At 34.8% G+C, this 21,749-nt stretch overlaps 2 protein-coding genes and 1 pseudogene across 2 annotated transcripts; 1 reads left to right on the top strand and 2 right to left on the bottom strand.

Annotated features, from left to right (window-relative positions):
- The first annotated feature begins 9,970 nt into the window (after positions 1-9,970).
- Positions 9,971-12,950, top strand: LOC147291373 (Pentatricopeptide repeat (PPR) superfamily protein). Its single transcript, XM_086238225.1, has one exon. The coding sequence runs from the start codon at positions 9,971-9,973 to the stop codon at positions 11,846-11,848; it is 1,878 nt and encodes a 625-aa protein (XP_086094351.1). The 3' UTR covers positions 11,849-12,950.
- Positions 12,951-15,061: 2,111 nt separating this feature from the next.
- Positions 15,062-15,607, bottom strand: LOC147291374 (uncharacterized). The gene has a single exon (XM_086235927.1). The coding sequence runs from the start codon at positions 15,605-15,607 to the stop codon at positions 15,062-15,064; it is 546 nt and encodes a 181-aa protein (XP_086092053.1).
- On the bottom strand, positions 15,607-20,476 carry LOC147291375 (uncharacterized; annotated as a pseudogene).
- Positions 20,477-21,749: the final 1,273 nt, after the last annotated feature.

The raw sequence follows: 21,749 nt of genomic DNA on the forward strand, positions 1-21,749 counted from the left end.
TGGTGATTATTTTATTTATTTTCATTTTTCAGAATTAAATTATGTGATGAGGAATTTTCATAATTTTTATGGAAGTGATTTGACAATTTTGAGGCTATAGGAAATTAATCCTCATCACTACGAGTTCGTATGATTTTTCGGGGAATTATTTGGAGTCCCGAGCTATTTTTGGTGATTTAACGAAGTTTGGAGAAATAGGAAAACTAATTTGAAAAGTAACTGACGCTGACTGGGCTGACAATGTCCACGTTGCGCGTTGCGGTTGGCGAAGGCGCTGACATGGCGACCAGTTGGAGCTGTGATTTGCGCGCACCAAGAGCCATGTGCGCTGCATCACACCGAATTAAAACCCACGTTTTAATCTTGGTCGTCCGACCTCATTAAAGGAGATCTGATCGTGGTTGTTGATTGGAGTTAGAAGCGGCACTATAGCAACTGCGTCTTCTTTGACCCGCATGTCTACAGTGATGGGCGACCCGGCCCATTTTCTCTCACAAACCGGGTGACCTGCCGGTTTGTGTTGACCCAACTCGTGATTTTTGTGTGTTTTTCCCATGTTTTTGATACTTTTGAGCATCCTATCCCACATTGGAAAATTAGAGACCCTTGCCTATAAATAAAGACCCTTGTACCTCATTTTCACTTGCATCACCAAATAGAGTTTGAGAGCTTCTCACTCTTACTTTGGTTTATCTTTCTCTCTCTAGAAAGATTATTATTCTTTCTATTATGGAACAAGCTCATATATTTTAGAAGCTCTCTCCTAGTAAAATATTTTGAGGTTTTCTCTTAGAGGAGAAAACCCAAGTTTGGAGGAGTCCCTTAGGAGTAGAGTCTAGCTTTGGAGGTCTACAATCGGCTAAGTCTTTTATTTATTTTCCAGCCTTATTTATTTTTCTTAGGCTTTAATATTAGGTTGCATGCTTAGATTAATTAAGCATACCTAGATTTGTCTTGGAGATTTAATTGCTTAATTTATTTGGTTAATTAAGCATGATTAGTTGTGACCTTAATTTGGAGATTAATTGAAGGTTATTAACTTGTAGAGATTAAATTAGATTTAACCTATTATTCAATCTTGATTAATTAGAGGAATATTTTTGGATAAATACTAATTAATTAAATACTTGGATAATACTTAGATTTGATTTATTCTAACCTAAATTAATTTGTGGAATTGTTTTAAACCAAAGCAATTAGTCAAGTGGTTTGACTTTGAAGTTAACTTGAAACTTAGAAACCCTAAAGATCGAATAGAGTTTAGTCCACTTAGGACTACTTTAGGGACGTGTGACCTAAAAGGATAGGTTATAACGAGATTATGTTGAACTTAACTTTTGACTAAGTTGTCGTATTGCCGGACACTAGGAACACTAGTTACCGAAAGATTTCTTTGTGACGTGACAAGAAGGCGATGGATTCGAGACGGATGAGGATGCATAGGCTATGTAAGAGAATACGTGAAGAGCATTGGATTCTAGGTAAGGGGGTTTATCCTATATTCCTGACTATGAACTTTATGTGTGTTTGTGTTTTTAAATTATTATAACATGCTATATTTATATGATTGGTCTGAGAGTTCAGGTAGCGTAGTACGTGACCTTGGATTCAAATCCCTAAACCTTCTAGAAGAGTTGATATTATGGGAAGCTTAACCAAGCCAATACGTGGCTACGTGTGCTTGTGCGAAGCGGCCGGGGACCCATGATTGATCAGGTGGTAGTTAATACGGTTTATCAATTACGAGTTCTTATTTCTGTTCACCATGAAACTCTCGCTATGGATGCTATTCTCTTTGATTATAGTTGTCCATAGTCGTATCGAATGTGTATCGATCATCTAGATTATCATTATATGTGGATTTGCATGTTTATAATCATAATTGCTGTATAGCTGAGTCATAAATGTTTTGTAAATTATTACAAAGGAAATGTTTGAAGAACTTATTTTGGATGATTTAAGAATCCAATGGAAAAGAATTTACACTGTGTTTTTCACTGGAAAAGGTTTTGTGGATTTCAAACCTGGCAGGATCCTCTAAGGGAAGCTATGATCGTATGAGATGCTTACCCCTACATTGTTTTTGTGTTCCTTGTTTATTAGATGTTTTTATAGGTATGAGCATGGTAAAGAGACGAACTTGGACGATGGTCGAGCAAAGCAGCATCTAGAGACTTATCAACTATCTGGATTTATTTGGTGATGTCATTTGATTGTTTTCTAATTTTCAAGTATGTCTTGAATGATTTTATCTCCATTGTTTGGAGATGATTTTGAGTTATTTACTTTGATTATACGTTTGCGTAGTTTTGAAACTTTTATTTTATACTTGCTATGTATTTCGAATTTATGTAATTTTTCAATGCAATGAACTATCGTAACCTTGGAGGTTGGTTTTATAAAGAAGTTTTACTTTTAGTTCACATGTTTTTCGCTATTTATTATCTCTGATCCAACCCGGTCCCATTAAATTAAAATGCTCAACCTATCTTGGGTATCTTGGCAGATTAATGCTTGATTAATTGCATTAATCTCTTGGGACATTCAAGATAAGTGCATATGTTGCATACCCGGGGTTCGGGGTGTGACAACACCGTCCGTCGACAACCCCTCTCACCACTGGTGGCTTCCCCTTCCCTAATTTCTCTCTTTACCCCTCTCCTGATCTCTACCCTTCTCTTTTTTTTTTTTTTTCTCTCTCTCTCTCTCTCTCTCTCTCTCTCTCTCTCTCTCTCTCTCTCTCCTCCCTTCCTCTTTCTTTGATTTACGTTCATAACCAAGAAATGGTTTGGAAAACAAAAAAAATTAGTTTGTTGCTTTATTTGAGTTTTGGGTTTTTATTTTTGGACTCTGATTTGTGATATTGATCTGTTTTTGTTTCGAATTCTATTAATTGCTTACTTGGTTTTAGTTGTTGTGGTTGGAGAGCGGGAATAGAGAGAGAGAGAGAGAGAGAGAGAGAGAGAGAGAGAGAGATGGGTGGAGGAGGGAGAGGGAGGGATGGGGCTAAGTGGGGAGGGACAGGCCGGGCTGGGTGGTGGGTTGGGGGGGGGGGTGGGGTGGGGATGGGTTGGGCTTAGGTGAGGGGGATGGGATGGGGTGGGGTGGGGTGAGGACAAGTGGCTGGCCAGGTTGTTGGGCTCTCAACCTGGCCTTTTATGTTTTTTCATTTTTTTATTTAAATATTTATTATTTAAATATTTAATAATAAAAAATTAATCTGAAAGTCTAAAATACCCTTATTTTTAACAGAAATATTGACAGACTTGGACGGAGGCGGTACATTGCAAATTTTTTTTAATTCAGATGGCAGATTAATTCAATTTTTAATTTAGGTGGTGACTTGCAAACCAGGGTATAGTCTAGGTGAGTGATTTGTGAAAAAGCCATATTTAAATGCTCATTTAAGAATCGATCATCTATAAAAATAAAATAAAAAAAATAAAAAAAGCAACAACATACCGAAGATCAATTGATCAATGTTATAATCATGATGATTCAATGTTCGTCTATTTATTCGATCATAATTAAACGACTAAATAATTTTTTATTTGGTTGATTTTTTGTAAGAATAATCTTTGAGACTTAACAATTATGGACGATTTGGATTCTCAGCTTATCTTATTTTTGCTTGTTTGAATTTTAACCGTGTAATATAAATCAAATTATTTATGTAATTCCATTTAATTCGCACCCAAAAAGTACTACGAATCCATTTTATCATATACTCCCTACCCTTGGATAATAATTCATAGCTAAGATTAAAAGTTCAGCAAAAATATTTAGAAAAAAGTAAGTAAATTAATTAAGAATCTAGATCCTATTAGATTACATCGAGGGTTAGATCCACAAAGGCTCATATATATGCTTTAATTTTTTTCAAAGTGGGACTATTTTTTTAAAAAAAAAATATCTTTCAAAGATACTTGAATTAAATAAAATTTCCATCTAATACATAGCAAAGAAGAATTTCTCGAACATGAGAATGATAATCCTTATAAATGTATGAGTTATATATGATGGCATCAAATAGGAGTCCAATCATATATAAGTGATTGTATAAGAAAATTAAACAGTATTACTTATTTCCTTAATTTTCTTTTCATGTAATTCTATATTTGTACTTATCTCATATTGTATGCGGCTCTATCATATATATCTTTTTTTTTTCAGTAACAAGCTATAATGTGACATGCATATCATGAACAGAAGTTGCCACTAGCTCGAGCTAGTAGGACCTCCCAACCACGAAATTCATATGGGTTTTGCGTACGTACTGCAATTTAATTGCAATGAATATATGATTCTGAATTGCTATTAATTAGGGATATGAATGAAAAATACACCTCAAAAAGTGCGGTATACAAAGAGATGAGGTTGAGAGAGAGAGAGAATATAATATAATATAATGGGGGTTGGTTAAATATCTATATATTTTTTTGGCACGTACACACTTAGTTCCAAAACGTTGAGTTAGTTATGATATGGGTGGGTAGCTAGGTACGTAGTTGATCATATTCATATATAGTCAAATGAAAAAGTCATTCAAACAGAAATTATTCAACAGATCGCACCATTTTGTAGTAAGTGGGGCTCCAAAATGCATGATAGAGAATGAAGGTAGCATCAGTCACCTTCAAAAAAAGAACTGATCATGATGTGATCGAGGTCCACTGAGTCTTAATTTGTAATGAAATGCAGATTCATTTTTGCCTCCTCATTTTCTTTGGCCACATCGGCATGACAATATATGTCGACCCTAGCTTCTATGCTTCTACCATATATATATATATGCAATTCTTTGCCTCCTCATTTTGTTTGGCCACATCGGCATGACAATATATGTCGACCCTAGCTTCTATGCTTCTACTATACATGCAATTCTTTGCCTCCTCATTTTGTTTGGCCACATCGGCATGACAATATATGTCGACCCTAACTTCTATGCTTCTACCATATATATATGCAATTCTTTGCCTTATATAATCAAATAAAAAATATATAAATAGTTGTTATTATAATTAAATGACTTTTGATTTTAGATATTTTTTTACAGAAATAATCTTTGAAGTATGGCTTAAAAAATAGATAATTCAGATTCTAATATTATATTGTGCGGTAAACCCAACATGATAGTTAGTTTTGTATTAACTTACTAACTAATTAGTTTTAGAACATTTTTATATATAATATATATATTTATATGTGACCTCCAGACTCCAATGAATGCATGCATTAATTAAGTTCATATATCAGCAATTTCAACTTAATTAGTTGGATAACCTATTTATATGGTATTCCGTGTCAGTGGCGTTGTTGGTAAGTACTAGCTAGTGCCAAAGACCTAAGGCAAAAGGCAAAAAACCAAAAAGCAGGGTGCATTGCATTGCATTAATACATGGCCAAAACAATCAGCTGTAGCTCATACTTATCAGATAAGTGTTGCTTGCTTGACACTAACTGATTTCTGACTCAGAGTCTGAGTCACAAGATCGATATATATATATATATTGTTGGACCTGATTGTGCCAAGTTTACAGTGTATTGAGAGCAAAGCTACTGCATTAATGTCTTTTGACATCATGCAAAATTCCTTTCAATTTAATTGATTGCTTACAAGGAGAATCTTTATAGAAAAATCTAGATTGAAAGTGGAGTGCATGTTCAGATTAATTATTACAGTGTGGCCTTTTTGTTTAGAGAGTGCTTCTAAAGAGGATGCCCACATGTTCATTAGGGTCCATCTCGCAATTTGATTTACTAATATGAACTGTTTATTTTTAGAGATTTCTTTTGAGTATTATTATTGTAAAAAATTGGTGTTTATTAAGAGTTATTAATAAATTATTTAATATAGTTTAGATGGTTTAAGACTTATAATTCAAGATTGATTAGTTACTTTAGGGTGTAAAATCATTGTTTTAAAAAATGTATAAGAATATCAACGGTTACTATTTGATTGTCAAGGTCAAAAAACAAAAAACAAAAAAAAAATGGGCGGGGAAAAAATTGCTATGAGTGGGAAAAAATGCAAAAAAGGTTGGGATGGTTAGAAAACTATGAAGGATTTGGTTGGCTATGAATTAATAACCTAAATTTTTACAAGAATGATTTTGGAAAAGAAGGTTTAAAAAATGCAAAATGCCTATTGCTTCAACTATTTTGTTCAAACTTTTATTTTTGAACTTATGTGGCATAAATATATTTGACATGGTTTATCGATCTTTTGTAATTTCTTGGTTTTTTAATTTTTTTTTTAAGAGTTTATGTATGCCATATAATAAGTTGGTAAAGAATAGTTAGGACAAATAGCATCTTCCATAAAATAATAAATCCTAAATCCATAAATTCTATAATGCTAAAATATACTCGCCCTCTTGGGTTATTACATCTTCTGTAACGGTATTGCAGTGACAAAAAAAATAAAGAACCCTCGAAGAGTGTTCAAACACTCGACATAAAATATTAATCGTGAAATATATAGCTTACTTTTATAGTTTTATCCTTATCATTTAGAAATTAAAGAAGAGACAAATGTTTTTCAGTAATTGCAAAAATTGTTAGGGGTTTCTGACGTATTTTGAACTTTTTTCATTTATGTTTACAAACAATTATTACTTTAGGGTTTACAGGTATAGGATTAGGGGTTAGGGGTTTGCTCTAAACCCTAAATTAGCTTTAGGACCTGAACGAGATTAGAATTAAAAAAATAAAAAGATTGAGAAAGAAAAAAAGAAGAAGTAAACATGTCTTTCAAAACGCTCCTACAATGCCAAAACTTCTAAGAAAGATGCTATTTGTCCCATCTTTTCTTCTAATTATTCTTTTCCAATGACATTCATACATTAGACTCCTAAAAAAAACTAAGAAAAAAATAAATTGTATCAAATGAATTGATGACATGTAAGTTGAGAAACAAAAATTGAGAAAAAAAATTCAAGAGTATTTTCCTAATTTTATTAAAGATATATAAATGTCACTACAGTAATAGTTGGGTGTCACGTATTACAAGAATTGTGAGCATTCAAACACTTTCAAGAAGGTGTTTGAATGCTTCACAATACATGTCTATATATAATTCTCCTTGATATTTTAAAATATTTCTTAGAAATTTATGAATAAATTAGAAATTTTCATGCCCTTATCAATAATAGCCTAAAATTTATACCAAAAAGATAATAATTGCCTAAAATAATAAGGAATCCAAGAGAAGGTGCGTGCTTCCTAAGGAAATTCTTTTATCAAACTAGCTTGCATCTTTTAAGAATAAAAATTTAAAACAAAAATAGCGTAGACTTGTTTTTGGTAAAAAATAGCGTAGACTGTAGTGGAACTTTTCTAAAAAAAAGCAGGTTGCGTTACTAGAAGACCAAAACAATCTGCTGTAGCTCACAATTATCAGATAAGTGTTGCTCACTTGACATTAACGGATTTCTGACTCAAAGTCTGAGTCACAACATATATTGTTGGATGTGATTGTGCCAAGTTTATAGTGTATGATGCGCAAAGCTATTGCATTAATGATTTTTTGACATCATGCAAAATTCCTAAATTGATTGCTTACCAGGATAATCTAGAGAATAGATTGTTCATCAGATCATTCATGGATGAGTGAGCTTCCACAATGTATAGTCTTTTCTTTAGAGAGTACTTCTAAAGAGGATGTCCATGCGTTGGGGTCCACTTCGCAATTTTTAAGGTTTTTTTTCTTCTTATTATCATTGTAAAAAATAGCCAAATCAAAATTTTTTTAGTCATTTCATTATTTTCAAATGATCAATTTAGTACCCCCTTTGATTAATTTTTTCATAAATATTTATTAAAAACCCCCCAAGTGATCGAGGGTCAAACTCTTTCATAGCCTTCAATTTTGTTTCCTATTTACTTTCCACCCCTTAGACAATTATAGTTTTATCATTTTATGTTAAATTTTTTAAATTCTTATACAGTTTATTAAGTGTTATTGGAGTTTATTAGTGTATAATCTAATATAGTTTAGATGGTTTAAGGTTTATAATTCAAGGTTGATTACTTTAGTATGTAAAATCATTATTTTAAAAACTATATAAAAATATCAACTATTACTATTTGACCCACAAAAAAAAAAAAACATTACTATTTGATTTGCGTTCCTGCCAAAAAAGAAACGAAAAATTGAACAGGGGAAAATGAAAAACTAATGCCAGAAAAAAAGGAAAAAATGTTGGGGTGATTTAAAAGCTCTTAGACTTTGGTGGGCTATGAATTAATGACCCAAATATTTACAAGGATGATATTTGAAAGGAAGATTAAAAAAAAAAGACGGTTTAATTTATTTGTCCACATGTGATAACTTCTTTTATTTAAAAAAGATAATAGCGGCCTCTTTAGAAGTTTTGTCATGTCTGTAGGACCGTTTGAACAACATGTTTACTTTTATATATTTTTATCCCAAACCAAAAAAGATTTTTTTTTTTTTAATTTCATTTTGGTATTAAACTTTAGGGTTTAGACTCTATGGTTTAGAGCTAACCCCTAACCCCTGATCTCATACCTGTAAACCGTACAGTAATAAGTTTTGTCGTAATAAAATACGTTAGAAATCCCGGACAACTAAACTATAAAATAACTAAAAAAACATTTGTCTCTTATGTTTTAAATGTTAAGGACAAAATTATGTTGTGTCGAGCATTCAAGCACTCTTTGAACGTCTTTTATCTTTCTTTCTTTTTTATGTCACTGGCAACGCAGTTATAGTAGATCTGTAGATGTAATGGACCGATATATATATATATATATATATATTTTGGCATAGCTTAGGAAATTTATGGATTTAATTAGAATTTGTAATTTTATTGGGGATACATAATTGTTTTTTTTTTACCAATGGGGATACATAATTGTTACTACCGTAGGAAAATGCAATAACAGTTGGGTGCCATTGTATCACAAGAATTGTGACTTTTGAGCCTTCAAATGCTTAAGAATTAAACAAAATAATTGCTCTCAAGAGGGCGTTCAAATTCTCGATGATGCATGTTCCATGCCATATTATTGTCCTTGATATTTTGGAATTGGGAGATTTATGAATAAATTATTAAATTTGCATGCCCTTATCTATAAATGCCTAAAATTAGGGAAATCAAGAGAAGGCACTTCCTAGGGTAATCTTTTTATCACACTCGCATCTTTGTAAAAATAGAAAAATAAAATAAAACAAAATGACGTAGACTGTAGTGGAACTTTTTGAGAAATTTGGAAAATTAACTCATTTTAGTTTCTATTAAAGACTTTGAATCCTTTTTAAAAACTTTTAGAATTTGAACCCTCAACTAGTGCTCAAGCTCCCCTTAAAAAGTGTTCGAACCCCCCTCGAGTAGTACTCGAACTCTATCGAGTAGTGCTTGAGGTATATTCGAGTGCTTCTCGAGAGGAGCTCGGACACTACTCGAGGGTCCAATTTCTAAAAATTTTAAAAAGAGGTTAAAAGTCTTTAGTTGACTTCAATTAGAGTTAATTTTCCAAATTTCTCAAACTTTTCTTACTAATAAAAACAAGGGTTAATTACAAATAAATCAATAAAATTTTTCACAATTACATTTTAATTAATGCACTTTTTCATAATTTTATTTTAGTCACTATTGACCAAAATGAATATCAAGTGGATGAACTTAGTGACGAAAATGAGATATAATTTCAAAACTCATTGACTTTTATGGGAAAAGAAAATTCATATTGATCATTATATAATATTGAAATATTTTATTAATTTAAATGTAATTTTCTATAAAAACAATGTCTTGAGCCAAAGACATTGTTCTTTTAGCTATTGGGCTTTTGAGTAACCTATGATTTGGGCGAACAAACAATCAAACATAGAGAAAGAGCTACAGAGACGCTTGGGCCTTGCCGCCTTGGTTTGAGCCTCTTGTGTGCAATACAACGATTCCACAACCATTTCGAAAGCTTTTACCAGTTCGTAAGCAATGACATGAAAATCTTGAGGAGATACAAAGAGGGACTCTATAACACTGTTCAGAATATTAAGTACTACAGAAAATTCTCAGCCATAGCCAATGCTAAAGTTGATAGACCCAGAACCCAGGAATGGCGTGTTTTGGTGGACACAAGTGCCACTCATATGCCACTTCTGCATGAAATCTTGCAAAGCTGTGCACGAACAGGTGCACCCAATGAAGGAAAGGCCTGCCATGCACAGATTATACGTGTTGGATTACAATCAGACACTTTAACGTCTAACATGCTCATTAACATGTATTCCAAATGTGGTTTGCTTGATTGTGCTGGTAAAGTTTTTGATGAAATGCCTGAAAGGAGCTTGGTTTCGTGGAATACGATGATTGGGTCACTTTCCCGGAATGGGAAGGAACAAGAAGCTCTTAGTCTTTTCTTGCAGATGCAAAGAGAAGGAACCCATTTTAGTGAATTCACTGTTTCGAGTGTTCTTTGTGCTTGTGCTGCGAAATGTGCTGTGTTTGAGTGTAAACAGCTGCATGCTTTTGCTGTTAAGGTGGCAATGGATTTGAATGTCTATGTGGGGACTGCATTGCTTGACGTTTATGCAAAGTCTGGTTTGATAAAAGATGCAGGGTGTGTCTTTGAGTCAATGCCGGAGAAGAGTGATGTTACATGGAGTTCGATGGTTGCCGGGTATGTGCAAAATGAGCTTTATGAGGAGGCTTTGGTGTTGTTCCACAGAGCTCAAATGATAGGATTGGAACAGAACCAGTTTACAATTTCTTCTGCTATTTGTGCTTGTGCAGGTGTGGCAGCTCTGATTGAAGGGAAGCAGGCGCATGCTGTGTTATGTAAAAATGGATTTGGTTTCAATTTATTTATTGTTTCCTCTCTTATAGACATGTATGCAAAATGCGGTAGCATTAGAGAAGCTTACAATGTGTTTCGAGGTATGGACGAGAGGAACACTGTTTTATGGAATGTCATGATTTCTGGCTTTGCTAGACATGCTTGCTCCCTTGAGGTGATGATCTTATTTGAGAAAATGCAGCAGATGGGTATGTTCCCAAGTGAAGTAACATATGTTTCTGTATTAACTGCTTGTAGTCATATGGGATTGGTTGAAAGGGGAAGGAAATACTTCGACCTCATGGTAACAGAACACAATGTGTCACCAAATGTTGTTCACTATTCATGCATGGTTGACATTTTTGGTCGGTCAGGGTTGATTATTGAAGCCCATAACTTGATAGAGAAAATGCCATTTGATGCTACTGCTTCCATGTGGGGTTCTCTACTGGCTTCTTGTAGGATCCATGGAAATCTTCACTTGGCTGAGGTAGCAGCTAAGCATTTATCTGAGATAGAACCTAATAATGCAGGAAACCATATTTTGCTGTCAAACATTTATGCAGCGAATAAGAAGTGGGATGAAGTTGCAAGAACAAGGAAGCTTCTTAAAGAAAGTGAGTTGAAGAAGGAGAGAGGGAAGAGTTGGATCGAAATCAAGGACAAAGTTCATTCATTTATGGTTGGGGAGAGAAAACATCCTAGAATTGCTGAGATATACTCAAAGTTGGACCACTTGGTGGAAGAATTGAAGATTAAAGGCTACAAGGCTGAGACTGAACATGACCTTCATTATGTGGGAGAGAACAGAAAGCATGAACTTTTGAGGCACCACAGTGAGAAACTTGCTCTTACTTTTGGGTTGATGTGCTTACCTTCCAATGCACCTATCAGAATCATGAAGAATCTTAGAATTTGTGGGGACTGCCATTTGTTTATGAAGATTACATCAAGTTGTACTGGGAGGGAAATCATTGTCAGGGATACTCTCAGGTTTCACCATTTCAAGAATGGCTGTTGTTCTTGTGGGGAATTTTGGTAAAAGTCTTGTTGTGCTTCATTATCTTGACCGAGTACTGACTGTTGGCAGTTTGCACATTTGTCTGCTTTCTTGTGTGGTTCAGTTGTTGGTAAGCGATTGGTGTGTAAAAGATTAATTTAATGGCTATTAATCCATTAGTCTGGATATCAGAGATATATGTTTGATACATTATGCTGAAAGTTGCTCTTCTTCAGAAGGATATCTAAGTATCTAACCAAGAAAGTTTGGGACCTTGCATCTTGACTTTTCGAAGGGCAGGCTGTGTGAAGGATCTTGCAGTGACCAAGAAAAGGTAAGAAAGTGTTAGAGACTGAAGGAAACTGAGAGAGAGTTTGAGAGAAAAATTTCTGTTTCATTCATCTGTTGATGATACAAGAGACAAAACCTAGCTCTGTTAAATACAATTGAGAAAGTTAGTAGCTACTCTAACATATGGAGCACATCCATATAATATGCATCATGTGCTTGCAACTACTGCAGCTTGAGTTGTGTTTACATGGCCCCTCAAGCACATGGGAGTTGAGGCTAACATGAGTTTGTCTCGAAGATCAACCAAGTCTGCACTAGAGAGCCTTTTAGTAAGAATGTCCGCAAAGTTGATCCTCAAAATGAACAACCGTAGATATCTTTCACCTGTGAGACATTCGCAAACAAGATCATTGTCAATCTCAATGTGTTTCGTGCAAGCACGAAACATTAGATTAAATGCAAGAGCCGTGGCTGAAATGTTATCACACCAAAGAGTAGGAAGAATAGGAAGAAACAGATACATAGTTCAACAGCAGTAATGGCAAGGGCTCTATACTGAGCCTTGGTGGAGGATCTATCTACTACGGTCTGTATCTTTGTGCCGGGTTGTGAGAAAACCAATTCTAGATCTCCTTGCATTGGGATCCCAGTAATAATCAACACCACTATAAGAAGAAGCTATAGAGGAACATTGTTGCAGGACCCTGCAGTGTACAGAATGCCAGAAGACAAAACACCTTGGATGTAACACAAAATCCTATTCACTGCAGCAAAATGAGCATTAGTAGGGCAGTGCATATATTGACAGTCTCTTTGTTCAAAATAATGTTTTCCTTCATGGTGGTTTAAACTATGAGGTTTACATGCAGAACCGTTTGTATTCATTTATCCAGACAAACCTGATTTTGTATGTCAGTGAAAAAAGTCATAGTATGGCTCGAGTGGTAGAAAAAAACAGGAATTTAATTGAGGAATTTATGCAATATACTCTTTTAATACCCCTTAAACTATGTTGACCCTCTAGCCCAAAAATAACTTTTATGACCCTTTTGCATTTGAAATGTCAAAAATACCCTCCATATAAAACCTTACTGTAGTTTTTTTTTTCTTTCTCTTCCCCAGCCAACCACTGCCTCTTCCCTCCCTCCCCCCTCCCCCCCTCCCATCCTCCCTTCCTTCCTCCTCAGCCAACCACTGCCCCATCATCACCGCGCCACTTGTCGTGCCAGCCGTTGGCACCCCCATCCTCTGCCGCTGTAGTAAACCCAGCAGATGCAGCAGCAAACCCAGCAAAATCCAATAAAAAAAAAACCCACGTCGCCCAACAATACCCTCTAAATGGGTTTTTCTTTAAATGAGTTTTTTTTTTCTAAAAAACCCAGATCTGGTTGAATTTTTTGTCGCCACATGGTCGAATTTGTGATCACCACATGGCTATAGCACATTCTACCATGTGGCAACCACAAATTCGACCATGTGGCAAAAAAAAATTTAACCAGATCTGGCTATAGCACATTTCACCAGATTTGAGTTTTCAAATTTTTTTTTTTTTTTTTTTTTTCGATTTGGGTTGAGAGAGAAGATGATGAGTCGCTAGCCAATGCCCACCACCATCCTCCACCTCCCCCACCGACATTGCTCTCTCTCTCTCTCTCTCTCTCTCTCTCTCTCTCTCTCTCTTTCTCTCTCTATATATATATATATATCTCTCTCTAGAGAGAGGAGATGATGGGCGTTGGCCGGTGATGGAGGTTGCTCTCCATGGTTGCTGCAACCTGCAAGAAGAAGATGGAGGAAACAGCTGCTACAATGTATTTGTATAAGGGTATTTTGGTATGAAAAAAAGAAAAAGGGTAATAAAAATTATTTTTTGGGCTAGGGGGTCAAAATAGTTTAAGGGGTATTAAAAGAGTATATTGAATAAAATTATTCAATTTAATTTGACGTGTTCCATTGTGACTTATCGAAATCAGTCTTCACAAACTCTTTTTCCTTTTTTTTTGTGGGCAGATGATTTTTGCACTCCAATTATATTTATTCTTTTTTTTTTTTGGTAACCGAGAGTGTCGTGTGCTAGTTTTCATGCACCAAACTAATCCTTTGGGCCGGTCAAAAACAAGCAATTCACGCTGGACTTAGGGGATTCACAAGATATAATTATATTTATTCGTATGCAGTCCTCATCAAATTTTTATATTTTTTATATATTTTTATTAATTAAAAGTCCACATGTACCCTTATTCATAAAATTCTAACTTTTCTTCTTGTTTATTACTCCAATCCATGTACATAGAGGTGTCAAACGAGTCAGCCCGAGCACGGTACGGCATGACACGATTAAAATAGGCACGATATGAGTAAATGGGTCAGGTCGGGCCGAAGTTTTTAGCCCATTAGGCATGGCACGACACGGGTCAAGCACTACACAAGCACAAGCACAAAATGAGCTAGAAGGCCCCGAATTATGTACGACTCCTGTAATATATTTTTTTTTTTCAATTTTAGAGAACTTTTCAATAAGAATATTCAATTTTCATGCCAAAAAAAATCTTAATATTTAATTATAAAGAAGAAAAAATATCACAAAATTAGTTTTCTCCCTCTAAAAAATAAAAATAAAAAAAGGTCTATGGGACGGCCCGTTTAAGAGACAACACGAGCACAAATGGTCTGCAGGCCATGGGCTGTGCTGGACCTAGGTCCTAACTATATAAGCCAGCCTGAGTACGGCACAAAAACACGATGAGCTTAACTTAAATGAGTCGGACCGGCTTGTTTGATTAGAGTGCGAAGCGGCTCTTTCTATTGCGCATACGTTAATTTTTGGGCATACATTATATTTATTAATGTGCACCTTTGAAGTTTTTTTGTTTCTAGTGTGAGAATGTTTCATTTTTTTTTAGATTGGCATCAAAATTTTTACGCATACACCGTTGATTTGTTACAATAGTTGTTGTTATGAGTCTAAGTATCGGGTTCATCATTTCTAGATCTCATATTTTCTTTGAGTTTCAGAATCTTTATTTGCGACCAAAATGATGCTTTCACTACATTGGCTTGAATTAGTTCAGCTTTGGTCCTTTTTGGAACTACGGAAAGAACTTGTCGAAAATATCCACCAAATATCATTATCTTCCCCCCAAACGGTAAATCGACATCTAATATATCTTTGAAAGTTCGATCCAATGCTTCAAAGGCATGGCGATGCGCCATTGTGGCTTCATCCCAAATGATTGCTGTTGTCCTTTGTATCAATTTTGCATGATCAGATTGTTTACTAATAGAGCACGTTGATGATGCATCAGGGTTTAGTGGAATCTTGAATCTAGAATGGGTTGTCCTCCCACCCGGCAATATCGTAGCCGCTATTCCAAATGTTGCTGTTGCCAATGCTATTAGACCTAATCTCCTTAAGTTTGCCAACAATGCACGATATAAGTAAGTTTTTCCAGTTCCACTTAGACCATCCACAAAGAATATTGAATTTTCATGACGGTCAACTACGCCCATTATTGTGTTGAATGCAAACTTTTGGTCGTCATTAGACGCTTAATTGCATCGAGGTCCCCTTGTGGAATGCTTATCAACATTTCATCTTGAATACATCTCGACTCCATTGAGCTTGTTTCGACATCACTTGTCATTTGGGGAAGATCGTATTGTGAAATGTTTTTGTTAAACTGCTCCAGTAGTCCGTTTAAATCACGCAAGAGTTTGTTGACGACGAACACATCATTTACGTCTCTTGAAGAAGGATAATCTTCAATCAAGAATGGATAAAATTCGTCCCATAATCTCTGTACGCCAGTTGGTTCACAATACACCAAAATTGTGACGGATAATCTTTGTAAAGTTGATGGCATCCTCATAATAGAGGCCTCATGCAAACACTGTTGAATACTGTCATCTTCTTATAATAAACCTACACACAAAAACCACAACAACATTAAGAAAGTTAAAAAAAAAAAATTCTGATTCAAATCATTTGAAAATCAAGAAATAAGATTTTATTGGCTAACCCTATCTTGCGGCTCTCCATCTTCGTCCGGTATTTCAGCTCTAACAATGCGGTCATAATCATCTGGGTTGTGAACCTTATCATTTTCATCTAACACAATAAGCATGTGCACATGAGGAAGGCCCCGCTTTTGAAATTCAATGACATAAGCATGTGCAACAACTTTGCCCAATACCCCTTTATTCACAATGTCTTGCTTTAAGTCCGTAAATTTTGCTCGAAAAATTCTAGTGAGTAAGTCAAGACGATCTTGAGGTGTTTGGCCAGGGTGCAATTCACTTTTAATTTCTTCCCAACTTGGGTTGCATGTCATTGTGATGAAAAGATCAGGCTTCCCATATTTTTGAACCAAAGTCATTGCATCTTGGTACCGTTGATACATGTCACGTGGGCTTCCAACAAATGATGATGGCAAAATGGTTCTGCGACCGATGTTACCTATAGCATTAAAATTTTGTTTGGTAATTACTTTGCACACTCCTTACATGGTAGATAATATTTAGTTATGATTGTAGAGAGAGATCCATACCCGCATTATTTTCACCTGCATTTAGAGAGTCCTGAAGGCCTTGGTAAAGTTCAGCTCGAAGTGTTGTTTGATGAGAACGTACCCATCTAAGTCTGTGTGATCAATTTTCACGTAATTATTCACAACGTACTGTTGTAAAAGACGCCCCCCTCGAAGTAGAACTGATGGATCATCCTCGCGTATCTGCAAAATCAAAGTTTGGGTTTACATTTCAAAATTCCCTAAAATTAATTAGATGGTTTTTATTTCTTTACGCACCTATAAAATATACGCATAATAGTCGCAAGGCGATAGTTCTCTTCCACGATCGTCACGACTATTAATATCTCATCCATATGATCCATATGACAATAACAACGGATATTGTAAAGGATCATAGAATCTAGCCGTGTCTTGGACATTTATAAGTTGCCCTTGAGCTGTCTGAACGATGAAATTTCTTCCATTTTGATTGGTGGCTTCATCTCCGCTTATTATAATTGCAGCGACCTGAGATGCAGATGGTAAACTATATTGAGGTCGGTTTGATGGTTGCTCCTTTAAGATGAGTTTGCAATTTGGCAACTGTGGGTATCGCCCTAAGTGTTGTAATGTCTGAGCGAACGGATTATGTTGTATCTTTTCAACCACACTTCTATCTAGAATATCACTCTCAGCCAACCGATTTTCAATTGCATGCTCGGTATCATATATATAAGCTTGTAGAAATCGCGATCTATTACCTTCTCTTGGTAGAAGACTACCAAGATTATGATATATAGATTCTTGTGCTCGAAATGTATAAATTCAACGTTCTCCAATAGTAATTCTGTCATCAACATGGACACCCATTGAAGTGAAGGCAAATACATGATTGTAGGCTCGAATATTTTGCCTAAAGTGTCTACCCTCCGATGTTTGGTCTATGAAAAGTGTTACCATTTCTGGCGGAGATGGTATCCATGGCAAGACAACTTTTCCGTTGCAACAACACATATTGGAGGTCTCATTATGAAATAATTGCGCTGCGCACTTTGAACATATGGTTGGTATAGGTAATTGGCATCCTGGGACTCCCATGCTCTCACAATAATCTCTGGCACAATTATGATTTCTTATTTCTCTTGGCCTACGTTGAACTCGAGCTACGGTATTGCTGCCTGGCCCCGCATTACGATTCGTTGTTTCATTAGGCACTTCTACTTTTAAATAATTCACTTTTAATTTTGAGTGAAAGAATTGTAATTCAAACTAAAAACAATGCAAAAAATAACCCACCATTAGGAGCAGAATTTAGATTATCCTCGTCGGCCATTCGCAACGTACCCGAACGTGTCATTCGTCTTATATGAGTCAAACGTCTTCTAAGAGGTTGCTCAATGTTGTTGCAAGAATTGGATAAAACTCTTGTGCTTAGGCCTTCATCCTCCACATGTTCAAATAAATTGGTTTCCATATTTGAACGTGGCATCTGCGTTATATGGTTCACACGCATTGTAGAAGCATATTGACCTTCATTCTCATGATTTGACATAACTCTTGAACTTGGGCCTTCATTGCCAACTCGTTCTATCCAATTGATGATTACACTTGAGTATTATATAATTTTAATTTCACTTTTCATGCTTAAAAAATTATAATTAAAGAAGAATAATAATAAAAATGCTATTTAATAGTGTAAATAATATATGAACTTATTTTAAATAAGAACTCTAAAAATGTATAAATATTAGTTAAGTGTACAAAAAATATCAGGGGATGACTGATCTCTATTACTGGTGTCCGCCTCAATTCGATCATCACAAACATTATAAACCATTGGTCGCTTTCCTCGAGATGCCTCGCACCGTCGAGCCAAATAATTGCGATATTGTGAAGAACTCAATGATTGTCTTCATTCTGTTGAACTCATCCTATAAAAAAAATAAGGATAAAATAAAGACGTGTGAAAAAATTAGGGTTCTTTTTATTTTTTTGGAAAATTATCAGTCAAGTTTTTTATATCATAGTGTACTTTAAAATTAGTATAACGACAACCATGTTGATTGACTACAATCCCAAATATTTATGGTTGGCTGCACTTAGAGAAGGTAAAATCACACCATCATCCTCACTCTCTCCTCCTATTTTTCGTATTTATTAATTGTATTCCAATATGTATTCTAGATTATGAAGGTAATATATAAAAAGTGTGTTATAAAATATGAAAGTTTGAAATTCAAACGTGATGCGCATAATTAAGAGTGTGTGAAAGACTTTTTTGGGTGTATCTTAAAAATTGCAATGGATTAGGCAAAAATTGTATTTGTCTTTTGACTTGTTTCTCAAATATATTTAAAATTATGAAGGTTTGTAAATTAGTGGACTATGAAGGGTAAAATAGATAGGCTTTTTTTTTTTTTTTCTTTTGTGAAGAGTTATATTAATCTCTAAAATTTGGGTAAAGGTGTCGACATAATATAAAGAAATATATAAGAAAATCTCAACAATCAAAAAATACAAAAATTGCATACCTATGCAGAACCAAGATCAAATATGTTTCCTGAAAATATTTCCATAACCAAATTCTCTAAACGCTATGCTTCATTTGCAATAACATCATTAATTTTGTGCTCGCAAATTGCAATGCAACACCCCAGTGGTAAGTAATTAGATTAAACTAAATTTTATGCTTACAATGCAATCAGGCGGTCCACCGTGACTTTCAAGGTCCTTCTTCAAGTCCTCGAGTATTTCAGCATACCTTTCACAGTAAAAAACAAAAACACATTACAGACATTTCAAAAAACCCACCTCACAAACCACCACAAACAATCAATACACTTTACCTTAGAGCAAATTTCTCAGTTTTAACCGAAGCATCGGGCGCTGAAGCATCAGTGTCAATGAGTTTCCTGCTCCAAATCAATCAAGTATGTTCTCCTTTTTACTTGTTAAAAGTGAACCAAAAAACGAAAGCAGTAGGAAGCATCATTCAGACAACACGATCAGAATGAAAAGCCAGCTAATGAAATAACCAAATCAAGACACCATTAAATAAGTGCAACATAACTAATAATCAATAGAAGAATATAAAGCTTTAAAAAGAATTCTTTTAACAAAATCAAAGAAAGAAGCTTAATACCTGAAAGCTTTAGAATTTGAATTAGAAAAACCAAAGAAAGAGACTGTCAATAAGAAACTGCTTTGAACTTTCAAATGCTTTGTTCTTGCCCTTTTTCAACCTAAATAAAGTGAAGAGCTATTAAAAATCCAAAAATTATAAATATGATATTTAATTTAGGTTGAAATTAAACTATTTTATGGTTCGTGATGTATATCTAGGCTATGCAATATTATATTGATGAATACCAATCTTCACATTTGAAGACTTGAAAATTGTTGCTAGTAAACAATATAAAATTTTAATTTCAATCAAAATTACATATATACAAATATCAGCTTGTTTTACGCTTCCTTCTTGAGTTAGCTTGCCAATTCAATATGCAGCAGGTGTTAGAACCATATTGACTTTTCATCATACTTAAACACCTAAAACAACTAGAAATACAAGAGAGAAACCTATTTGGATTGCCGGATTAATTAAGGTGAGTTGAGAGTTATATTAAACATGGAATACCTATACTATAAGGACATGGAAATCAGTAGGTGATAACGATGCTTACAGGAAATCCTTTATGGGCAAGGAATCTGTGAGTTTCACCTATAAAACTAAGGCCTAGGTCCCCTCTTTCATGTACAATTTCATAGAAAAAGGTTCCTACCCCATATAGGCAGTGCTTAAGGTGAAACAGAGAGAGAGAGAGAGAGAGAGAGGAAAACTTACGGCTTACTGTGGCATATCATCAAGCATCTTTGCTGCGTTCTTGTTCTGTCAAAGTAACCTGCAATGGCATCTCAAGGTTAGTGCCATTTGTATGCATATCAAGATAAATATAACATGTGGTATCAGAGCATAGGTTCTATGCATCTAAAGGTCTACCTTGTGAAGAAAGCATGCACAAAACTTCTGTTTTTTGTTTACTATAGATGCATGCTAAAGAAACATGCTGCAGTTTATGTTTTCAATTCTGTTTATTATAAAACATGTATGTGTTCTACATGTGTTCGAGAACTTTATATATTATTGTTAGAATACACTATATGGTTATATGTTTCCAGCAATATATATGATCAGTATGTTGATAACTAATAAATATAAGACATATGTATCTGTCTATATGTGTTATTCCTTTATGATTAAATTCCGCAATCAAGAATGACCCATAAGGTTGTCAAGTTTTGATTAAAAACAGTTGGTTTATGTTTGGTCCACAGATAAACATGAAACAATTGTTATTAATCAATTCAAAGTATTAATTGACAAGATTGCATCATAAGGGACTGTCAATTGAATTTTCTGCTCACAAATGTGAATTTAATTGAAAATAACTCATGATGGAACAAGATGGTATATTAATTGGTGTAAATATCCAGATTTTTCAGTCCACAGATGAAAGGTCTAGATATCAGATCATTATACCAGTTCATACTGCCAGACTTGTATAAGGAAATCAAAGGGCATGTATGATAATTCAATCCACAGATGGTTGTCATTCATGCATAAAGTTTTGGGATTAAAGTATTTTCTTATATATATATTGTGAACTCTATATTACAGTTATGAATCCTTCTATCAACACCATTGAGCCCTTGACTGGTGGCAATTTTAAGAAGTGGAAGAGAGACTTAGAGATAGCTTTAGGTCTCCTAGACCATGACTTAGCCCTAAGGGAAGATAAACCTCCAGAACTCACTAAGGAAAGCACTGTTGAACAGAGGTTTAAATTCGAGATATGGGAGAAGGCTAACAGGATGTGTTTACTGATAATGAAGAAGTCTATGTCAGAGGCAATTTGTGGAGGTATTCCTGAATCCGAGAATGCTAAGGAGTATTTGGAGGCTATAAGTCAAAAATTTAAGGAATCCCAGAAGGCAGAAATTGGGGATTTAATGAGCAAGCTTACCAATATAAGGCATGATGGAGTGGAAGACATCAGAGTGTATCTCTTAGGCATGAATGAAGTTGCAACAAAGCTGAAAGCCCTAGATATTCCCATAGCTGATCCATTCCTAGTTCACCTAGC

The sequence above is a fragment of the Dryas octopetala genome, chromosome 3 (genome assembly GCF_963921425.1).
Source record: "Dryas octopetala chromosome 3, drDryOcto1.1, whole genome shotgun sequence".
In the NCBI taxonomy this organism is placed as follows: Eukaryota; Viridiplantae; Streptophyta; class Magnoliopsida; order Rosales; family Rosaceae; genus Dryas; species Dryas octopetala.

Excerpts from the sequence above, each read along its gene's own strand:
- LOC147291373 (XM_086238225.1), top strand. The coding sequence starts at position 9,971 with ATGAAAATCTTGAGGAGATACAAAGAGGGACTCTATAACACTGTTCAG.
- LOC147291374 (XM_086235927.1), bottom strand. The coding sequence starts at position 15,607 with ATGGGCGTAGTTGACCGTCATGAAAATTCAATATTCTTTGTGGATGGT.